Here is a 21,365-nt window from a genome sequence, read left to right as displayed (position 1 = left end):
TTGAAAAGTAAGTATCGTAGCAGTACATAGTACTAGTCTTTCGCTTGCCTCGTAATTATAAGAAATTATTATTTGCATCTGATTTATGTAAGAATATTTTTGAAATGCTTATAGTCACATCAATCTTTCTTAGCATGGAATGCCATATTGAAGTCCTTTTAGTTGAATTTTATTGTGGCTTGTATACTCATCATGCATGTGAGTAGAAATGTGAAGAGTATATATTCCGAGCAGTTTTCTATCAAACCGACCAAATACAAATGTGTCTTTCATATGGAGTAAGAGGTAGTACTTATGTTTCTACATTCTTTTCTTTTTTTTTGCATGGTATTAGTAAGAGATTGTGGGTTCAAATTTTGCGAAGGTCATCTAGTATATATTTAATTGACAAACATATATAACCTTTGCTCAGTTAATTTACAACAACATATTGTGTAAGTAATAAATCTCCTTATTTTTACCAAGAGTGTCGAGAAGAATAATTATAAGTGATATGTCACCTATCGGAGCTAATGTAGTTGTATAAAGATTTGATGGTTGGTACCAAGAGATCGCAAATTTGAAACTCAATTATTTCACATTTCTAACTGAGTTTATATATCTTTAAAAAGAATGAAGCCGATAGATTCCTAACTTTCTCTCTCTCAGAAAAAAAAAAAAAATGATATGTCACTGTTGAAAAGAGGGGAGAAACCATCAATTTGTTTCATGTATTGTACAAATTGCTTGCATGCAATGATCTCTCCTTTGTCAAAATTATAGATAGGCATCAATGAATCATTCAATCTTTGTTGTTAACTCACCAAAATGTCATGTCCCAGCAAAAAGTTATGTACCATATAGATATGATTCAAGAACAATATAAAGCTACTGTGACAGCACTCAATAATAAATTGACTCAATCAAAATAGAGATCTATTGATAAGTTTGGATCAGAAATGCTTATGGGGCTGTCATTTCTGTGTCAATTTTCGTAAAATCTTATAAAGCGAAAATTCTAAACTCTAAAAGCTTAAACAAATCTCTTGAAATAAAAATTGCTAAATTAAAAACAGTATTTCAATATTTTTGCAGACAATTAATCTCATGCGTATAATCGATATCTCATTCCTCTTTGGGCTAGTGTGGTCATGAATCGCATAGCACGGGATGGAAAAAAAGATAAAAATAGAGAGTTTAACTATTTATGCGTAACTACTAATCAAACCTAAAATTATGAAAAGAAAAAATTGTTGTTTTTCTAACCAGATTCCCTCACTCAAATCAGACACAAAGGATAGATTTTGGCACGTACGCCGCGTATCCAAACATGTCCTTCGGCTACTCGAAAGGTCTTTAGTTAAACCGTCCTTTTCAAATTAGCAGTTTCTTTCTTGTGATAATTTGCTCAAATAATTAAAATAAGTTTATGAGAGTAATTTTTGGAGAATGACATTATGATGAATTTGATAAAAAAAAGAGAGATTATTTTTAACTCTTACTATATCTATTAAACATAATGAATCCACAATATTTCTTGCCACGTGGCAAGAAACCCTTCATTCTTAGGTTAATAGATAATATCTATCTCTTATATGAATCCCCAATATAAAATTTACGTTTCTTTTCCACTTCTAAATGCGTAACCCTTCACCTCTCCATATTTAATTACATGCATTATATTTCACCAATTAGTGAGATTTGTAACTCCAATCCACTCCCCTCCTCTATTAATCCTCACTTCTAAATCCTATGCTAAACCCTTTATCTCTCCATATTTAATTGCATGCATCATATTCTATCAATTAGTGAGCTTTGTAATTCCAATCCACTCCCTTCCACCATTAATCTCCACTTCTAAATGCTCAACCCTTCACCTCTCCACATTTAATTACATGCATTATATTTCATCGATTAGTGAGCTTTGTAACACCAATCTACTCCCCTCCACCATTAATCCCCTCACCCCCTCTTTCTTGCATGACATGTTATTTTTCATGCAAAAATAAACATTATCATCTAATCTCTCACCCCACACTCATCTCCTTCTCTCTATCTCATTGTGTTAACAAAGATTATGAGGATGATAAAGAAGAAGAACATGCGAAGAACGTTGTCTCCTTCAAAAAATATCGTCTTGTAAAGTCCAGCCGCAGCCCATTGCTCGCTGGGCTGGTCTGCACCGGAGCTGTCGCTCGCCGTGAACCGCCGCCGCCTCGGCTGCCTCCTCGCACGGCTCGCACGCGCCAGCAACTAGGCCGAGGGGAGTGCCGTCCTAGCCTCCTCTTCGCGGCGACGTTGCGTGGGAGCTCGCTTCTCAAGAATCGTAGGAACTTCTTGGTAAATCAAATTGTTTAAGAATAAGAATTTCTGTGGTTGATGTGATGGTAAGACTGTATCGGTTTAGATATCGCAGTTTGGTGATGCAGCTGAGGTGTTTGTTCATAGGTTACAATAGAAATCCAGAAATGACTCGGCGCGCGGAACAACTACCGGCTGAAGATTAAGAAGATGTATGAGATTTGGATGAGTAAGAAAAGTGCTCCAAAAAAATATTAATTTTTTTAAGATTGATGTTTTTATTTTATTTTCATATTATGATCATTTTTTTGAGTAGACACTATTGTGTGCAAAATTTCTTTCGTAGATTAAAAAGTATGATGCGGAGATGGGAGCCTGAGACGCCAACCAAAATTTTCTTAAGCCAGATACGTTAAGTTATTATTTATGTATTTCATATGCTTCTAGCTATTATTTTATTTTTTTAACAATTAAATTTAGTCATGCAAATTGACTGTGCTTAACATGATATAGCTTCCTATAAGCTGTAAATATAAATTTTATTAAAATATTAAAATTTATTTTTATTATCTACTCGCTGCATCGCGCGGGTCTCTACACTAGTAGATATATTATTATGCATTTAGCCTTTTCCACGTGCATGTCCAAGCTTTTCTCTGCAACCATAATGCTATGTTTCGAACGTACGTACATTTCTGGATAAGTGAACGCTGTGAAATGACATTGATTTGTAATATTATTAGAACATTATGTTTTTTTTTTTTTTTCTTATTTAAGATAACAAGAGCTTGTCAGTGTCTAACTTTTGTCCTGAGAAACAGTGATTGATAGTATTTTCAAAATGTTACAAATTGATGAACTAAGTTTTTTTTTTTATTGTTAAATAAGTTTTTAGATGGATCGTTAGTTTTCTATCAAATCAACTGTATAAATAACATTGTATCAGAAAAGTCGTGAATTTGATCATCATCTTCAATGCTAATGGATTAAATTCTCATATTAAATTCTTGGGATAATTACCTATATACCTTTCAAAACTTCAAAAATATCTAATTTATACTTGCTTTTTTTTTTCTTTCTAATATACCGCTTATATTTTTCTCAAAAAAAAAATAAAATACCGCTTATATGTTTTGTTATTCTAAAATGCTCGTGCAGTTACTATCCGTTAAGTTAACTTATGTTAAATATAAGTTAAATATCTACCAGAGTTTAAACAAAATAAAATACTCTTTGTTCCTTAACTTAAGAACAAATAAGACATATTGGTGATGGTAGAAGGATATATTTGAAAAGACCGAAATTAAAATACTTTTCGTGCCCCTAACTTAAGGGCAGATAAGAAAAGTCGGTGATGATAAAAGGATATATTTGAAAGGGTAAAATAGTAATTTTATAGAGATAACGGTTATTGCTAGCTGTTCATTAACAAAATTTAACTCTATAGGTATATTTGAAATATGTTGGAACGTAAAAAAGATATTTTTAATATTAACCTTCTACAAGGGATAAATTAAAAAGTCGAAAACTTTTTAGAGATATATAAGCAATTACCCCTAGATTCTTAATGGTTTATCTCGAGCTTGAACCTGCTTTATTTTTGTTTCTCAAGATAAATGCCAATAAACAAATTTTTTTTTTTTTTTAAGACAAATTTTGTACATTTTGATTTACAATTCTATACTAACTTTTTCATGTTGCTTGAATAATTACTTTGAATAAATCATGGAATATCTAGTATCTTTTTCAAGTTAAATATATATCATGTATGAATTTGAGACATAAAATAATAAATTCAAATATAAAAAATTGTCCACTTCTAGCTATAGGATGTGGACACACACAGAGTCCTCAAAGCTAAGCTTGGCTCTTCCCCATAGAATAAAGCCATATGGCCATGCCTATATACAACAAATATTAATTAGTATTATCTTAATCAAGCATTTGATTAACTACTAATTAATTAAAGCAAAAGATATGATAGATCCGGTTCCACACCAGCAACATGTGTTATTAAATTAATTACGGGCACATTTATGCATGATGCTTCTAGTAAATTAAACAATTACATGATAACAACTTAAATCACAAGATGACAATATTAAAATCTAAATTATTCCAAACATATTTGACATGATTGTAATTAAACCATAAAACTAATGAGTAGCCTAATGGGTTTTGAATCCAATTTAATATTTTTTATACTCTGGATTAGATAGATATAATTATATAAATGGTTTTACATACCTTCATGCAAGAACTAAATACCAATTTTGGAGACCTTTGATTTTTGAAAAATTAGAAATATCTAATTTCAAAAAACAAAGCACTTGAGAAAAAGTCATAATCTTATCTAATACTTGATTATTAATATCCATTAAATACAAAGTAGAATAACTAATGGCTGCGGAAACTTTAGGAACCAATTACTTGTTTAATTTGTTAATATATTACTTTAATTTGGCAAATTAGTTTGAGTGAAATTCTAATTTTTTTTATTGTGATGGTTCGAATGTTTCCATCTTTTGATGATCTAAAGGGGCGTTGCTTCATATGACCATAATGACCAAGATTTACATCATGCACCTGTGTGGCATGAAAATGATTTGAATATAAAATTACATCCTATTAGGTCTCCAAATTACGCGATAACTTGAAACCGAGACTCATTAATCAAGCTATTATTTCCTCATATCATTTTGATTCACGCATAATAGATGTCGACAAGTTTGAAAGCTCCATAATTATAAGTTTAATCTTTTATTTTTTTCTTTCGTTTAATTTTGTCTCTTCCTTATGTATTGATGCATCCCCTTTTTCCTAATGATCCAAAACATTATTTTAAGTAATAACAATATCTTCTTGTCTAGTGGATTAGATATTTAATTAAATATTTCTATGATTACACCACCAATATATCTGACGGATATAGCATTTCTTTTGGAAGAAAAGGATACTTAAATTATATATAATATATCCCTCATTAAACAAGTTTGAATCCGAATAATTTACAAATTTAATTAAGTTTAAGCGGACATAATAAGTTTGCAAGGAGAAAGATATATAATATTATTAACATAATAACATGCGCGCTCGGGGCAAAAGGCTGAATTTTCCATGCTGCTTTGAAGATTCAAATAGGAAGGAATCATAAAACAATTTATTGCAACTTAATAATCTACTAATCATGAGGCTAATTGATTTGAGTTTAATCCATAATTTCGTATCACATATATCTATAGCTTGAAGCTGAAATGATCCTCTAAATCAAAAAAGTAAAAGTTTTATATTCGCTCGGTGCTATTGATTCTAATGCGAAGTAGTAGACAAGTAGCTGAGGAAACCGTAATATAATGCTTCTTCTATATATCATTACTTAAAACAGCAATTCGTTGAACAATACTTTACCTTACAACATGTTCATAAGTCGAGCTAGCTAGGTTTTAAAGGGCCATTCAATGCACTTTAATCTAGACATATGATTTCGAGTGAAACATAAATTACAGAAGTGATATTAACAAAGCCTTTTTTTTTTTTTCTCATAAATCAAATTCATTATATCTGATCAAATTTCTCATCTTGTTTAAATAAACTTTTGCTCTCGGGTGATTTCCCTAAAAAAAAAAAACAAAGCTTGGTCAAATTCAATAACCAAATAGTGATCTAGTTCAATTAATATATCTATTAACATCAAAATCAGCTTTGATTGTAACATCGCCCCATAAATCAACTCAGGCCAGTTTGTGAATAAGTGATTGTCTGATAATGAGCAAGGATTATCCGTCTTTTTGTTGAATAGGATCTATTGAACTCAAAATTCATTAGATACTCTTTATGAATGTCAACTAAGTATCGTAAGTAAATTGATCCCACTTTGATCTGCAAGCCTAAAGGGAAGCTTAATGAACCTAGACGAGTTCTCGATCGAACTCCACCCATGTTTGTCTCCGTGTCAGCGCGCATCGTTCTTACTAGCTAACTTGGGAAGTTACTATATGAGGAGATCCTAGTACTGTTCAATGAACTTGGACGATTTTTTTTATCTCATGCATATATGTCCGAGAATTCATGTATGGTTCAATGAACTTAGACATAGTACAAATCTCTCTCACACACTTACATGTGTTAAGAAAAGTTCATTGAACTTGGACAACTTTCGTTTGTCACTCTTTCTCTCTCGTTCTATCTTGAGGAGCACCTGTGTGCTTAGGTACAAAAAAGCGTATTTCGCTCAGATGTGTCTAATATAATTTCTTTTTTTCCCCGAATAATATAGTACATTTTACTACGTACCATCTTAGTAAACCACTTTTTCCTTTAAGATAAGATTAATAATTAGTAATGCACGGTGCCAGGGATTAAGCCCATGTTGTTTTACAAGAGAGCAAATTAATGACACCAACATGTTTGATTAAGTAGTCCTGTTTGGTATGTATATAAGTTGATCAAAATAGTGAACAATAAATATTTCTACTGTTTTTCTTAGATATTAATTGTACGGTGTAAATCTTTTTAAGAGTATACTCTCCTCTTGAATATGCATATATATATATATAGAACTGTTCAAGATAATACATAGGAAAGTCACTGTCTATTTGTAATTATTGTATAATATATGGCTATCCTAAATAGTTGGTACTTTTATCTCATTGTATAAATTGTAATTAACAATGCCTTTGGTTTGNCTTTTTCCTTTAAGATAAGATTAATAATTAGTAATGCACGGTGCCAGGGATTAAGCCCATGTTGTTTTACAAGAGAGCAAATTAATGACACCAACTAGTTTGATTAAGTAATCCTGTTTGGATTTCCTACATAAAATATGGCTATCCTAAATAGTTGGTACTTTTATCTCATTGTATAAATTGTAATTAACAATGCCTTTGGTTTGCTCTCTCTCTCTCTCTCTCAAAAAAAAAGCCTTTGTTTTATTTACTATTTATTTCTTAAAATTTTCAATGTTTAAGCATTGAAATGGTTGCGTTAGTCCATATTTTATGTAGGAAATCAAACTCAGTACCTCTTAAAACAGGCGAGGTTTAAAATTAGCTCTCATAGGAATTGGTTTAGAATTAATCTTAATAGCCTTAACTCTACTTTATTCAATTAACACTTCCACAAAAATTAAGTCAACTGATCGGATACTGCGTAATGATTGTGATATTAATTGTGGTTTATGCTAATTAAAAATTCAATGCTAATAAATAATAAAAATACTGAAATTTGATTGTTATTTGTACAGAAAAATTATCAAGTTCTATATAATTATTATGTAAATCATCTAACAAAGCTGATAAAACATTAATGAATGTGATGTGTGTAAAAGAGAAGTTAATAGTATCATTTTCAATAAAATAATATTATCAAAACAACTAATTTTAATTTAATATAAATAATTGGATTTATCAAATTTCATTAATTTTTATTGAGTGAATTTAATTAAATTCAATATGTTTTTCCTATTAAAATTTTATTATGTTAAAATTATTTTCCTTTTGAATGAAAGAGGCTCACGAGAATACGGAATTCGATGAAAGACGAATAGACCGCGTGTACGTGGACACTGATCCGGCCCCACTTTGTACGCGAAGCGGGGCCCACATCCAAATCTCCCGCCCTTCTCTGCCGTTCGTTCGAAAATGGACGGTCGAAATAGTACCATAGACTAGGGTGTGTGGGCCCCGCACGATTCAAATCGCGGTGACGTGGCTCCTATCGGATCCCACGTCGCCCGAGTCTTAATCTGCGTGACGTGGGCCCTGGTGACACGTGTCCCGGTGGGCCCCACCTCCGACGCGATGGTGCGAGGCCGCGCGATGAGCGCGAAGGCGACGCGAGGGGGGGGGGGCAATCTCGTCAATACCAAAACGCTCCAGGGGCAGAATGGTAAATTCGGGTACGCCGGAGTCGGGTTTCCGCGCCTATAAATATTCGCGCATCGAGCGGAGCGGCCACAAGAGCACGAAACCATTTCGCTCCTCACTCTTCCTCCTCTTCTTCGTCTACACAAATTTTTAGGGTTTGCTCCATTATCGGGGTTTTGAAGTAGTCGATCAAATCATCATCATCATCATGTGTGGGATATTGGCGGTGTTAGGGTGCTCCGACGATTCGCAGGCGAAGAGGGTTCGAGTTCTCGAGCTCTCTCGCAGGCAATGATCTCTCGACTAATTTGCTCAATTTCATCTAAGTTTTGGTGTTTTTAGTTAAATTTTGGAGTTTATAATATCGGAATTTCGTGTTCTAAGGCTGAATGAATTATTAATCTGCTATTTAATCTCTTGTTTGTTTGTTTTTGTTTTTTTTTATTTATATACTTTTTTGGGTAATTTTCCAGGTAAAAATGAATTCGGACCCTCTCAATTGACATGTAGATTTAATTAACAATTTTTTTTAAAAAAAAATTGATAATTTTGATTTGTAAAATTTGATGATGATTCTACTAAATTAAACTTTTTTAGTTGATGGAACTGCAACTTCGTTAATTATTAAAGGAAAATAATTTAGAGCAATCATCAATTGCGGTGTGCTAATTAAAGGAAAATAGTTGACAAATCTATTTCAAAATCACGAAAAAGTTGAGGGGTCTCAATATATATTTTTTTTTGTAATTTTTTAGGCCTAACGGACCGTATCTAGTATAGTTGACTAAGAGTACGATGGTTGGTATCTAAGAACTTCGAAGCCTAGTTAGTTCATATTTCTAGTCTTGTTCATTTCTAATAAAAAAATAAATTTTTAGTCCTAATTTAGTAATGTGGTAGCTAAAAATACTATTTTAATGTTACGTCGGTGCATGCTTCTCTAATGACAGTTGTAATCATAATTTTATAGCATCGAAGAAGGAAAGATTATAAGAAATTTTATATTTTGGGATCTTTCGTAGTACAAATATTGTGCTTTTAGCCACCATATTATCAAAATAGGCTTTAGTAAGTTTCATATGCACAATCACTTCACTCTGTACTTATATGTCTGAAACCAATTAATTACCAAAAAAAAGAAGAAGAAAAATATGTAAACCAATCTGAATTATCCATTCTAACTCAAAAACTATTTGCATGCCTTGTTCTTTGTATCAGATCATTTGTAGTAATGAGGAATTACAATGATGAAGGTATAAAATATAAGCAGGATTTACTATGCTTTTAATGGCAGGTTAAAGCACCGCGGTCCGGATTGGAGTGGCATATACCAATTCGGGGATTGCTTTTTAGCACACCAAAGGCTAGCAATCATCGACCCTGCATCTGGAGACCAACCTCTCTATAACGAGGACAAAACAATAATTGTCACGGTATTGCTACTACGTCGACGATCCTTATCATTTGGTCTCTCTAATTTTGTCGTTTCGTAGAGTAAACAGAGAGAAGTCACAATCTGATGGATGCAAAAATAGCGAAACAATTGGACTCAGTAGTGAAAGAATCCTCACTGAAAAAGGAAACTAGAACAGGCTGTTTGATAATGGTGGGTGGGACACAGTTCTCGCAATAAAACAAATGACAAACGGCCCCTCCCCAATGGAGCTCGTCAGTTGTTGAAAATGGTTTTAGTGAATTCATATTCAATTTAGTCCTTATTAAGTAGCATAGAACGCATAATTGGCTTTGATTCATTCTGTATTAAGAGTATATTATATATATATATATATATATACTAACAATTTCTTTTGACCAGGAGCTTAAGTGATTAATCCCGGGACCAGAAAAAGAAAAGAAGAAAAAAAAAGAAAAGAAAAAAGAAGCTCTTTGGCTAAATCGAGAATCCATATCTTGGATCTATTAAACTGTCTTAAGGCCTGTCGTGACGGCTAGTGTTAAGTTTATATATTGAAAAACCATTCTCTTATCAATTTAGGTTGCAGAGATAGAAAGGTTGTTTGACATTTTGAGCTCTTCTTTGGGCCGAAATATAAAAGAAAGAAAGAAAGGCAAAAAAAAAAAGAAAAAGAACTCCATTCTCTTTAGTTTTTTGCCCTTCATATATATATATATATATATTCAATTATTTATTCTCTTAAAGAGATATGTTATGCAGAGATTNTATATATATATATATATAGATATATATATATATATTCAATTATTTATTCTCTTAAAGAGATATGTTATGCAGAGATTTAAACTGTAAGCTCCTATTTTTATGCTGTTACTAATTTCTTGAGACATTAGACTAGGTCTATGTGTATGTTGGAGCTACTTATGAGTCACCATGGATGATGGACAATTGATTGTGCTTGAAACAGGTAAATGGTGAGATCTACAACCATGAAGAGCTGAGGAAGCAATTATCCAATCACAAATTCAGGACCGGAAGTGATTGCGATGTTATTGCTCATTTGGTGAGAAGGCCTGTCACTTTATTCTCATAATAATCCTCACTATATGTTGGTACTGAAATTGTGCACAAACTAATAATTCAAAAAGCACTAAATGATATTTTCTTAAAAAAATTTATTATTATTTATTATTTTGTATTCAATAGTTAGAGTATCTCTTCACTTAATTTCGAAGTTGGAAGATTATAGCATCTCACCTAAAGATCTACATGGTCTTCTGTTTCTTAGTATGAAGAACATGGAGAAGACTTTATTGACATGTTGGATGGGGTATTCTCGTTTGTGCTGCTCGACACTCGTGACAATAGCTTCATTGCTGCTCGAGATGCAATCGGAGTTACACCTCTCTACATCGGCTGGGGACTCGATGGTACTTTGTTGAAACTTAATCAATCAGCTCTCAACTTCATGTATATATTTCCTGTTTTCCTTTTTTTTTTTGTATCGATCTTTAAAGTAATTAGACTACTGGTACCAGGCTCTGTTTGGATATCATCTGAAATGAAAGGGCTCAATGACGATTGTGAGCACTTTGAGCTTTTCCCTCCTGGGCACTTGTACTCTAGCAAAGAAGGTGGCTTCAAGAGATGGTACAATCCTCCGTGGTACTCGGAGTCTATTCCATCTGTTCCTTATGATCCTCTTGCTTTAAGGAAGGCATTCGAGAAAGTAAGTTTTCATAATAAAATTCTGTGAAATTTGGAGTTTAAAATAATTAAAGAGATAAATTTAACATATTTCGTGTTCTCAGGCTGTGATTAAGAGATTGATGACTGATGTTCCGTTTGGTGTTCTGTTATCGGGTGGCCTTGATTCATCGTTGGTTGCTGCTGTAACGGCTCGCCACTTGGCAGGGACCAAGGCTGCAAAACAATGGGGGAACAAGCTCCATTCCTTTTGTGTTGGATTAGAGGTTCACATTCTTTTATATCTTTAATACTCTTTTTTTTTTTAACATGTAATAAAGCAATATTTGTATTGAACTGCCTGTTTTCTCCTTTTTTTTCTTTTCCTTTTTTTTTAAAATTTTTTTTTCTATGTAGGGTTCACCTGATTTGAAGGCTGCAAAGGAGGTTGCTGATTATTTGGGCACTGTTCACCATGAATTCCACTTCACAGTTCAGGTGCCAAATTATGATCCTAATTCAATTTTAGTGTAATATTTTGAGAGTAATTCTTCACTAATTCTTTTCTTGTTTTGATTGCAAGGATGGTATTGATGCCATTGAGGATGTCATCTACCATATCGAAACGTACGACGTGACCACGATCAGGGCGAGCACACCAATGTTCCTCATATCGCGTAAGATAAAGGCACTCGGAGTTAAGATGGTTATCTCTGGCGAAGGCTCGGACGAGATCTTTGGCGGGTACTTGTATTTCCACAAAGCACCAAATAAGGAAGAGTTCCACAGAGAGACATGTCACAAGGTCTGTTTACTTGAAAATTTCATGCAACTTATGCTCTTATTACTGGAACTGCTGCTTATTTTATGTGCTTCTCTTGTTACTGTTTTATAATTGAACTGATGTCCGACATTCGAAAGTTACAGTGATGTCTAATATAGCTTCTTTTTTTTTTTTTTACCTGTTTTGCAGATTAAAGCTCTTCATCAATATGACTGCTTAAGAGCTAACAAAGCAACCTCTGCGTGGGGGCTAGAAGCTCGTGTTCCATTTTTGGATAAGGAGTTTATAAATGTTGCGATGAGCATCGACCCTGAAGCGAAAATGGTGGGGGACGAAATTCTAACTCGCCTTTGCTATAGATATTTCCCAGTTGTAAAAGGTCGATAGTATACTTTTTGATATGCCACATGTCACTCTTTGATCTTTCACTTAATTGTTACTTAAACAGATACAGCGTGATCTTGGGAGGATCGAGAAGTGGGTATTGCGAAAGGCTTTCAATGATGAGGAAAATCCTTACCTTCCGAAGGTTTAATAAATTAATTTTCTCATACTTCTTTTTGGCCTTTTCAAGCATTTGTGACCTGTGTGAACTTTAGTAACTTGGGGAATATTCGTTTTTATTTGCAGCACATTCTCTACAGGCAAAAAGAGCAGTTCAGTGATGGTGTCGGCTATAGTTGGATTGATGGACTCAAGGCCCATGCTGCAGAGCATGTACGATTATTCGATCTTCTAAAGTTTACTCAATCATTTCCTCAAAGTAAATAATCCTAAAACTTCTATATACTTTATCTGTTAATATTACTGTTTTATGCTACTTTTATTCAGGTGACGGACAAAATGATGCTGAACGCAAAGAAAATTTACCCGCACAACACGCCGACCACAAAAGAGGCCTATAACTACAGAATGATCTTTGAGAGGTTCTTCCCTCAGGTAATTTTCAGATCAACTGTTGCTTGTTATTTAAATTCTTTTTGAGATATTTCCATATGTACCCCTGCAAAAATATCTATGTACAAGGTCTCTACTATATGTTGAATTCTCACATATACCCTTCAAGGAACTTCCATACCCTTGAACTAACAAATATATCCCTCTTGAAGAACATTGTTTATTCCTATCGTCCATCCTCTACCCCTGAATTGGACTATTCCCCAAGGGGGTTTTCGTTTCCCTCTTTTTTGGGCATGAAATTGTAGTTTCAACTTTCAAGTGGCATGTATACATAAAAAATTACAATTTTAAACGGGGTGTATGTATGTAAATAACTGCTATTTGCATGTGCGAGCGACTGAACTGATTCATCTTATTTACTTGATGACAACTGCTGCAGAACTCGGCGAGGCTCTCCGTTCCAGGAGGTCCAAGTGTGGCTTGTAGCACCGCAAAAGCTGTCGAATGGGATTCGCAGTGGCTGAACAACCTCGACCCGTCCGGACGGGCTGCTTTGGGAGTCCATGATGCGGCTTACGAGCAGCAGCAGGTCCTGCCTTCTCTATCAGCCGGGCACGGCCCAGCGGATATCACAAGCAAGAACCCAAGGATGCTCGAAGTAACGGGCTAACCCGGTCTGGGTCTTGCCGCTCCGCGTTGGTGGTGTTTCCTCGAGATCAGTCGAGCTTACTAGTATGTGTAAAATCTTATGGCACGGTTTGTTTAATAGTCGTATGGAGCTTGAAAGAGCTCTTTAAGAGTCGGATTAATGATATACTGTTAGGAAGATGCTGTTTGGCTTTTGCAGTGTTATATATTGTTCATGATGAAGTAGCTTGTATCGTGTTCTTCAATGGCGTGTATCGTACTAATAGCAGGCATGGAGTTGATGAAATAAGAAGGGTGTAGCGTGTTTGTTGATGCTGTACTACTTGTCTAGTTTGTTGGGAAGTAATATGTGTTCTTCAATGCCGTGTTTAATTATACTTTCGTAGTTTCTTTTGGGGAGAAACATAAATGTGCTTCCAGTCTCTGTATATTTCGTTGATTAGTGCCCTTATGCACCGCACAATGTCCAGCTTACAATAATTTGTTACAGTACTTCTCCAAACACCAGGATATATACTCTGAGGTGTGCAGACCATTATTCTTTCTTGGGTCCAAAGCTGGGTGGACGCACAAAAAGTTTGTTATACCCTTATTTGAAATTGTCAAAAGCATGCGCTAGGAGCAGTTAAAAAAGCGCACTAAAAAGAATACTATTTGTTTCGTACATACATCACAACAAGTCAGTTGTAGTATATTTTATCCAAAAACCGGAAAAGCATATTCTATATACTTTAGCTTGGAATTCCATTTTGCATACTAGAGCAAGACGAACCTCAATGAAAAAAAAAAAAAGGACCTAAAGAGTTGAGATCTTTTGTTCCTTTTAAATCACTGTATACCTCTGACAACCATCTAATAAATAATCGAATCTCTGTGTTTCGAGGGTTTTGGATTCTGAACATTAGCATTAACGCCACAAAATCTTTCAAATTAATAAGCAACTACGTTTCTTCAAACAGTTACATAATAATACCCAGTCTTTTCAAGACAAATGCCGTAAAAGATTCCAGCTCAAAAAANAAAAAAAAAAAAAAGAGGAGGGAAAAAGAAAAACACTGAAAAACAACAGATCAACGGAATATTACCTTCTCCACATTTTAGGATCTTATGCATATACGGCAGATCAAATTGCTTACCAAAATTCTTCAATCAGCGGCTCGGGAAAAATTGCAAACGTTAAGCCCAGCCTATGACACTCAGATCCCGACCAACAAGAAGATGCAATGTAGAGTTCCGAGCGAATTAGAAAGCCATAGAAAGCCACAATCAGTCATTACGGAATGAACAAACCCTACCAGCCATGAACTACCATTTCAGTCAAAAGAATTAAGAAAAGTTAACCGGAGAAACCGTGAAACAAGAAACCGCATCAGGGGATTATGGGTCTGAAAAATGCTCATGCATGTTGAATCTGTTGGCGTTCTATCTGTATAGTAACATGGCTGATGTTATACTCCTCTCTGATATATCCTATCACCTTATCGAGCACGAGATCGGCATCAGCGTCCGGAGCGATAGTAACATGGCAAGCAAGGAGAACTTTTCCTATAGTAATGGCCCATATGTGCAGCTCGTGAATGGCCACGACCCCGTCCAACTCGCACAGGCCCTTCTCAAGTCGGGTCGTGTCGATTTCTCGTGGCGTGCTTTCCATCAGAATTTCCAGTACGTCTCTCATCATCTTAAAGGTCGTCACTAGGACAAGAACGGAGAAGATGAGTGTGCATATGAGATCAATCACCTTCAATTCAGGTTTGTACCATATAATCGCTCCCCCAATCATTACCCCTACGCTCTGGATGGAGTCCCCTAGCACGTGAATGTAGGCACTGTGCACATTGATGTTCCTCTTCTTCTTTTTCGGCTTATTTAGCAGTGGATGTCTGCTTTCATCTTTGTGCTTATCATCCTCTGAATGATGGGGATGTGTGGTGATGCGAATGTCATGGGTGTGACCATGTGCATGGTCATCATCGCTGTGATCATCATCCTCGTGGTGGTCGTGATCATGGTCTGCATGTCCATGGCCGTGGCCGTGATCGTGTCCGTGTCCGTGTCCGTGTCCGTGTCCGTGTCCGTGGTCGTGGCCCAGCAAGATAGCCATGACGATGTTAACCACCAGACCGAAGGCAGCAACAGCAAACATCAAAACTCCTTGCACCTCACCAGTTGGATGGATTAGTCGCCCTATTGCTTCTTTAACTAGCACACCGGTTAAAGCCCATATGATGAGAATAGAAGCCATCGCCCCAAGTATTTCTATTCGATAGTAGCCATAAGATTGGCGGGGAGTCGCTTCCCATCCTGAAACCCAGAGAGAAAACAAGGAGATGGCAAAAGCTGCGACATCTGAAAGGAGATGGGCTGCATCGGTTATAATCGCAAGACTGTTTGCTTTGATTCCCCCAACTACTTCTACGGCCATGAATATGATGCATAGGACAACAGCGATCAGTAGCTTCTGCATGGAAGCATTTCTCTCTTTGGCGTCTTTGGATCTAGTAGCAGAATCAGAGAGGCCACAAGTAGAGCCAGCGCAGATCTTGGAAGTGTTTAGGCCAGAGGCTCCCTCTGGCACATCTACATTTATATCAATGATTTGAGAACGAGATGGCTGAGAATTTTCTGACTCCATCTGCAAATCCAAAATAAAAGCCTTTCGAATAAGTAAAAAAGCTAATTGAATAAATGGTCAAACATTCGCTTACTCCAAGAATAAGCCAAAAATTTTGCACCCAAACAATATTTAGAATACTCATATAGAGTGGATCAGAGATCACAAATTCAGAATTCCTCAACCAATAATAAGCTAAAAAAGCACCATGATTATTCTCGCAGCACAAGAAAAATGTATTAGCTATGCAGACATGCATACCTCGCTTAATTGTCCAGATACAAGCCAAACAGATTTTAGCCCCCCCTCCCAAAAAAAAGAACCAACCATAGAGAAAAAAGTGCATTTAGCATCAATGGTCAACATGATCTAAGCATTACTTAAATTGTAGCTTCGTTAAATGATTTAGATGGCAACAATCACATTAGTATATCCATCTGAAGGCTACATTCAGGCAACAACCACAAAAAAATTCACCAGACCTCATCAAACATAAACTGGCAAGTGCATCATAACGTTAGCACACTTAAAGCAAACAATAGAAATCCAAAAGATCAAACAATAAACAATAATCTCAACCATACATGATGCATAACACCAAAAGCAGACTCTAGTTTTGATCACTAAGTGGGTAATATTAGAGCTCCAAAGCACATTATTTTCGTTCTTTCTTCTATATATGCCAAAATATTCCACCACAAATGAATGGCATGCAATCTTCATCACAAAACTCATTGCATACAACACGAAAATCTTAAATGACGATAATGCTGCGTAAAACCTGAGTAGCAAAGAAATAAATATATCTAAATCTACAGGTTCACTCCACAGTTCCTTTTAACCATGATAATAAAGAAGCCAAAATTCCTAACTGCCCAGAAATCAGGAATCCATAACAAAGTATTATAATTCAAGAAATTTCATCCTGTCACATTTTACTCGTACTTTCGGATATACTACTAAGTACTGCTTATCATGAATCTGCGTACTTTTCATTCTTTGACACAATAATTATGAAATAAATACAAATGTGTACTGGAAAGGCACAAATTATAGGGAAATCCCAAAATAATAAAAAAGTGCGAAAGCAACAAACAACCCTATTTCTCTCCCTTAAACTAAACCCCTAAGATCAAAACTCTTATTAGCGCAGCTCCATTCTAATTCACAACCATAAATTGATCTACGAAACATACGGAAAACCCTAGAAAACCCGATCCAATCCGGTTCCAATCATCCAAGATTCAGAAGCATGACTACGACTCGGAATAGACCCTAAACGCAGTTAGTAAGAAACATCGAAACAAGGCATCATCATCTCGTCCATAACATCAACGACGCACAACATTTCCACGCTTATCCCGAAGAAAACCTACAAAACCCTAGATCGAGCAATCGAGAGGGAGACTTATCCATGATCGAACAATCCAAAGCGAGAGAGAGGGGGGGAAGGTGGGATCGGGAATCGGAAAAGGGATACCTCGAGAGAGAGAGAGAGAGAGAGAGAGAGTGGAACGAACGGCGAGGAGGCCGAGGAAGGGGATTAATGGTGGGGAGGGGTATCGCCGTATCAGGGACGAGGCACGATCACGGGAAGAGAGAGGGGTGGGGGGGGGGGAATAAGGATAAGCCTCTTATTCCGCGTCCACCGCTTATTCGCCCGCTTTAATTATTTCACATTCTCAATTCTTATTAATTCCACCATTTTATCCTCAATCGGAGTCGGAAGGGAGTTGTGGGGATATTCGTGATTCATCTATTCTATGCTGCTACGGGAAGGGTCTTGATGAAATGGTCCACACTTGGGCGCTTGGGTGCCCTTTTGACTGTGGAGATTGTCCCCTGGACTCAGTCCACCACGTCAGCAGTGCACCTTTTCTATTTTCTATTTTTATTTTTTGGGTTAGATTTTCTTCCTTGTAATGGAACGGGAGGCCAAGTTGAGATCTTCACCAATTTTTATCATCCTAATTCAATTTTAGCTGCTTAATTGTAAATTTACTTTAAAATTACTGGTATTAGAGCATATGCATTAGGGTTTGTTTATTTTACCAAAAATAAAGTTCAGATTGAAGCAGATTTTCAAATAAAAGTAGTTTGGATAGAAATTACTTTATTATTTATTTGTGTAATTGTAAAATTAAAGTTTTTTTTATTCTACTATTTGTTTGGCAACAAATGTATTGGTAAAAATTGGATGTGTGAGAGGTAGATTAGCATTTTTTTTCTTTTTCCTATTTCTTCTGTAATTGATTTTGATATGGAATGAGCTAAAATTAATTTCGTTGTTTCGGATAGTTTGAGTTTTGAATTTCGATCAAAAGTAAATGTACAATAAACCAAACAATAGAAATAGATATTTATAATTGAGATTTTTTCACCTTTTTTCATTTTTGGTGAAACAAATACAACCTTGAATGGAATGAAATCTTTATAAAATTTTTCGAAAAGTGAGATAATATAATATCAACCCGACTATTAATGAATGACAACAGTTGTGGACTTTCTTAAAAAGTGTAGCAAAAAATTATAATAAATTAATTTTATTGAGCCATATAATCCAATGATTTTTTTAATTAGAGATAATATAATAATTTTATATTTAAATAATGCACAGAAAATATATTCTTATATAATATTAGAATTTTGGATTGAATGTTATATCTTTTAAAAAAGTAATTAGATATCAAACTCTTACATAAAGTAATAATGATAGTAAAAATCATTATTGTAGATCTCTTTAAATAGTATCATTATTATGGATCATTTATCTTCTTCATAAAAATCTTTAATTGAATTATAGACATGTATCGTGTGACATAAATTTTGTACTATATCATAAATAAGAATCTAAAATATTTTCCGCTTCTCAAAAGGGTAATGGAAAAATAAGGAATTGGCATGGTCCACTGATGACGTGGTGCACAGGGTGAAGCCACCGCTTTGCTGTGTTTCAGGATATACTCGTGGCAACAGCTGTAATCTTATTAATGAACGCCACAACAAAATCCGCCACAATTTTTGGACCATCCAATAACGTGGAGCCAATTAAGGTAAAGAACAAAAACAAATTATTTTTTAAAAATTTTTATGAGAGTAATAACAAAAAAAAATACGAAAAATAATGTTCAAGTTTTCATTCTTACCTCATCTGCCATTTATATTAACTAAATTAAACTTTATATAATAAAATTTATGATAAATAAATAAAAATTTGATTAGAACAGTGCCCAACATACTGTCGAATCTGCTACTCACACAGCTTTCAAATTCGTATTATTTGTGATAATGAACTATAAACAGAATGGTCTTGAAAACCGTCCTTATCAAAATTTTGTTCACATCATGAATCAAATAATACATAATACTACAGATCGTATAAACTGCATAGAACATTTATGTAAGTTCTCATTAAGTTATACCGTTAATTTGGCATTCTTGTATATAGGATAATAGGAATAAGTTATTCTATCATAACTTGTATAATAATATGGCATATAATCTTTAGGTAAAAATATACAGAATTTATCAAAATTATGGACCATTTTAAGTTAGCTACCTTGTGTGTCAAAATTTTGATTTTGTTATCCAACATTTTAATTTGTTTGATTTAAGCTAGTCAACAATATTTTGACTTTAAAATTTATGTATACGGATTTAGTTAATATATTTAATATAATTTCTGCAAGTATAAATTTATTAAAGTAATTAGTTTAAATTTTAAAGTCAAAAAATCTATTGACTAACTCAAATCATAAAAGTTGGATAGTATAATCAAAATTATGAAACACTAGGTAGGCCAATCAAAATAGCTTATAATGCAGACAAATTCTGTACATTTTTACATAACTTTTATCCAATTAAAATTAAAGCTAGCTTTAGGTAGAATGGAAGTAGGGTCAAATGCACGTCTATGACGACAGACATTTCCGACCCTTAATTTTTCTTCTTTTTTTTTTTCTAAAATGTCAGTAAAATATACTATCCTGACAAATTATAACCGGCAATACAACAATACTTTACAAAGTATAAAAATTGAACTCTTCATCACCGAATAACTTGTTCCAACATCCAACCTAACTTCTTTCGATGGTGATAGCATCATCTGTGATTTGTTTAAATCTCTTAATGATATAATTATTATTATATTAATTTTATTTTTGGATATTTTGTGAGAGAGTGCATAACATCTCTCTCTCTCTCTCTCTCTATATATATATATAGATATATAGATACGACAAACTTTGATGATAAAAAAAAGCATGTCCTTAATTTCTTAATCAAATTAGCATATCTTAATCTGATATTTTAATCATGAATTCCGGTCGCCCATGAACTATTGGGTAGCATGTATGAGCATGTGCGCGCACGTGGTCCGCACGTGACATGCATGCATATACACGCGCAAGCACGTGCAGAAGCACAGAAAGCACACGCCCACGCCTTTGGACCGAACTTGGGCTGGATTAGGACAAGCCTTATAGGGCCAAAGGTATTTCGGCCCAACTTGGGCCACTCCTTTGGACTTTGGACCGAACTTGGGCTGGATTAGGATAAGCCGTAGTAGGCGCAAAGGTCAAACTCCAAGACCCATTTCAGGTACCCCAAAGTTCGGTCCAAATAGAGATGCAAACGGGTCGGAAAAGGGACGCAAATAGGGCAGACCCGGGGAGATAGGAGGGGTTCCCCACCTTTGGCTCCTTTTTATCATGGTCGAGGTGGATTCGGGCAGGGTTAATTTTAATCATATTTTTGACCCCTCACTTATGGCTCCATTCGAGCTGATCGGAATGGGAGGAAATTTTTAGCTGATTTTTGGCTGATCGAAATCGATCAAAGGAAAAAAGGGAGCTCCTGCCTCCTGCTTCGTTTACTTGGAGAATCATAATGGATTCGGAGCGGGTTATATCTTTTATATTTTTTATTCCAACTTAAAGCTCCATTTGGGGCGGATGGGAGCAGAAGCTCCAGCAACCTGGATCCATTTACATCCTTAGGTCCAAACAAGTCCCGACCTATCAAGCCTTATAAGCCCTGACCCAGTTTCATCCATTGTGTGCGTCGACTGAGCCACTATTCTACCATCCGTTATTTTAGGGCCGATTGATTGGATGTAATTATAAATATAGTGTAATTTAAGATGCATTCAGTTAGATATGCATCAGTTATAAT

The 21,365-nt window shown here is 34.9% G+C and overlaps 2 protein-coding genes across 2 annotated transcripts; one reads left to right on the top strand and one right to left on the bottom strand.

The window, feature by feature from the left end:
• Positions 8,222–13,956, top strand: LOC109719208 (asparagine synthetase [glutamine-hydrolyzing]-like). The gene is made up of 13 exons (XM_020245754.1): positions 8,222–8,432; positions 9,439–9,577; positions 10,529–10,624; positions 10,850–10,991; positions 11,100–11,290; positions 11,373–11,534; positions 11,665–11,745; positions 11,831–12,052; positions 12,221–12,355; positions 12,480–12,560; positions 12,662–12,748; positions 12,863–12,970; positions 13,371–13,956. The coding sequence occupies exons 1-13, from the start codon at positions 8,353–8,355 to the stop codon at positions 13,599–13,601; spliced, it is 1,755 nt and encodes a 584-aa protein (XP_020101343.1). The 5' UTR covers positions 8,222–8,352; the 3' UTR covers positions 13,602–13,956.
• On the bottom strand, positions 14,716–17,951 carry LOC109719207 (metal tolerance protein 1-like). The gene is made up of 2 exons (XM_020245753.1): positions 17,674–17,951; positions 14,716–16,214 (listed from the first exon to the last, which is right to left on the bottom strand). The coding sequence occupies exon 2, from the start codon at positions 16,212–16,214 to the stop codon at positions 14,976–14,978; it is 1,239 nt and encodes a 412-aa protein (XP_020101342.1). The 5' UTR covers positions 17,674–17,951; the 3' UTR covers positions 14,716–14,975.

This window comes from Ananas comosus, linkage group 13, assembly GCF_001540865.1.
Source record: "Ananas comosus cultivar F153 linkage group 13, ASM154086v1, whole genome shotgun sequence".
Lineage (NCBI taxonomy): Eukaryota > Viridiplantae > Streptophyta > Magnoliopsida > Poales > Bromeliaceae > Ananas > Ananas comosus.
Note: the sequence above shows the minus strand (reverse complement) of the source record. Positions and strands in the feature narration are given on the sequence as shown.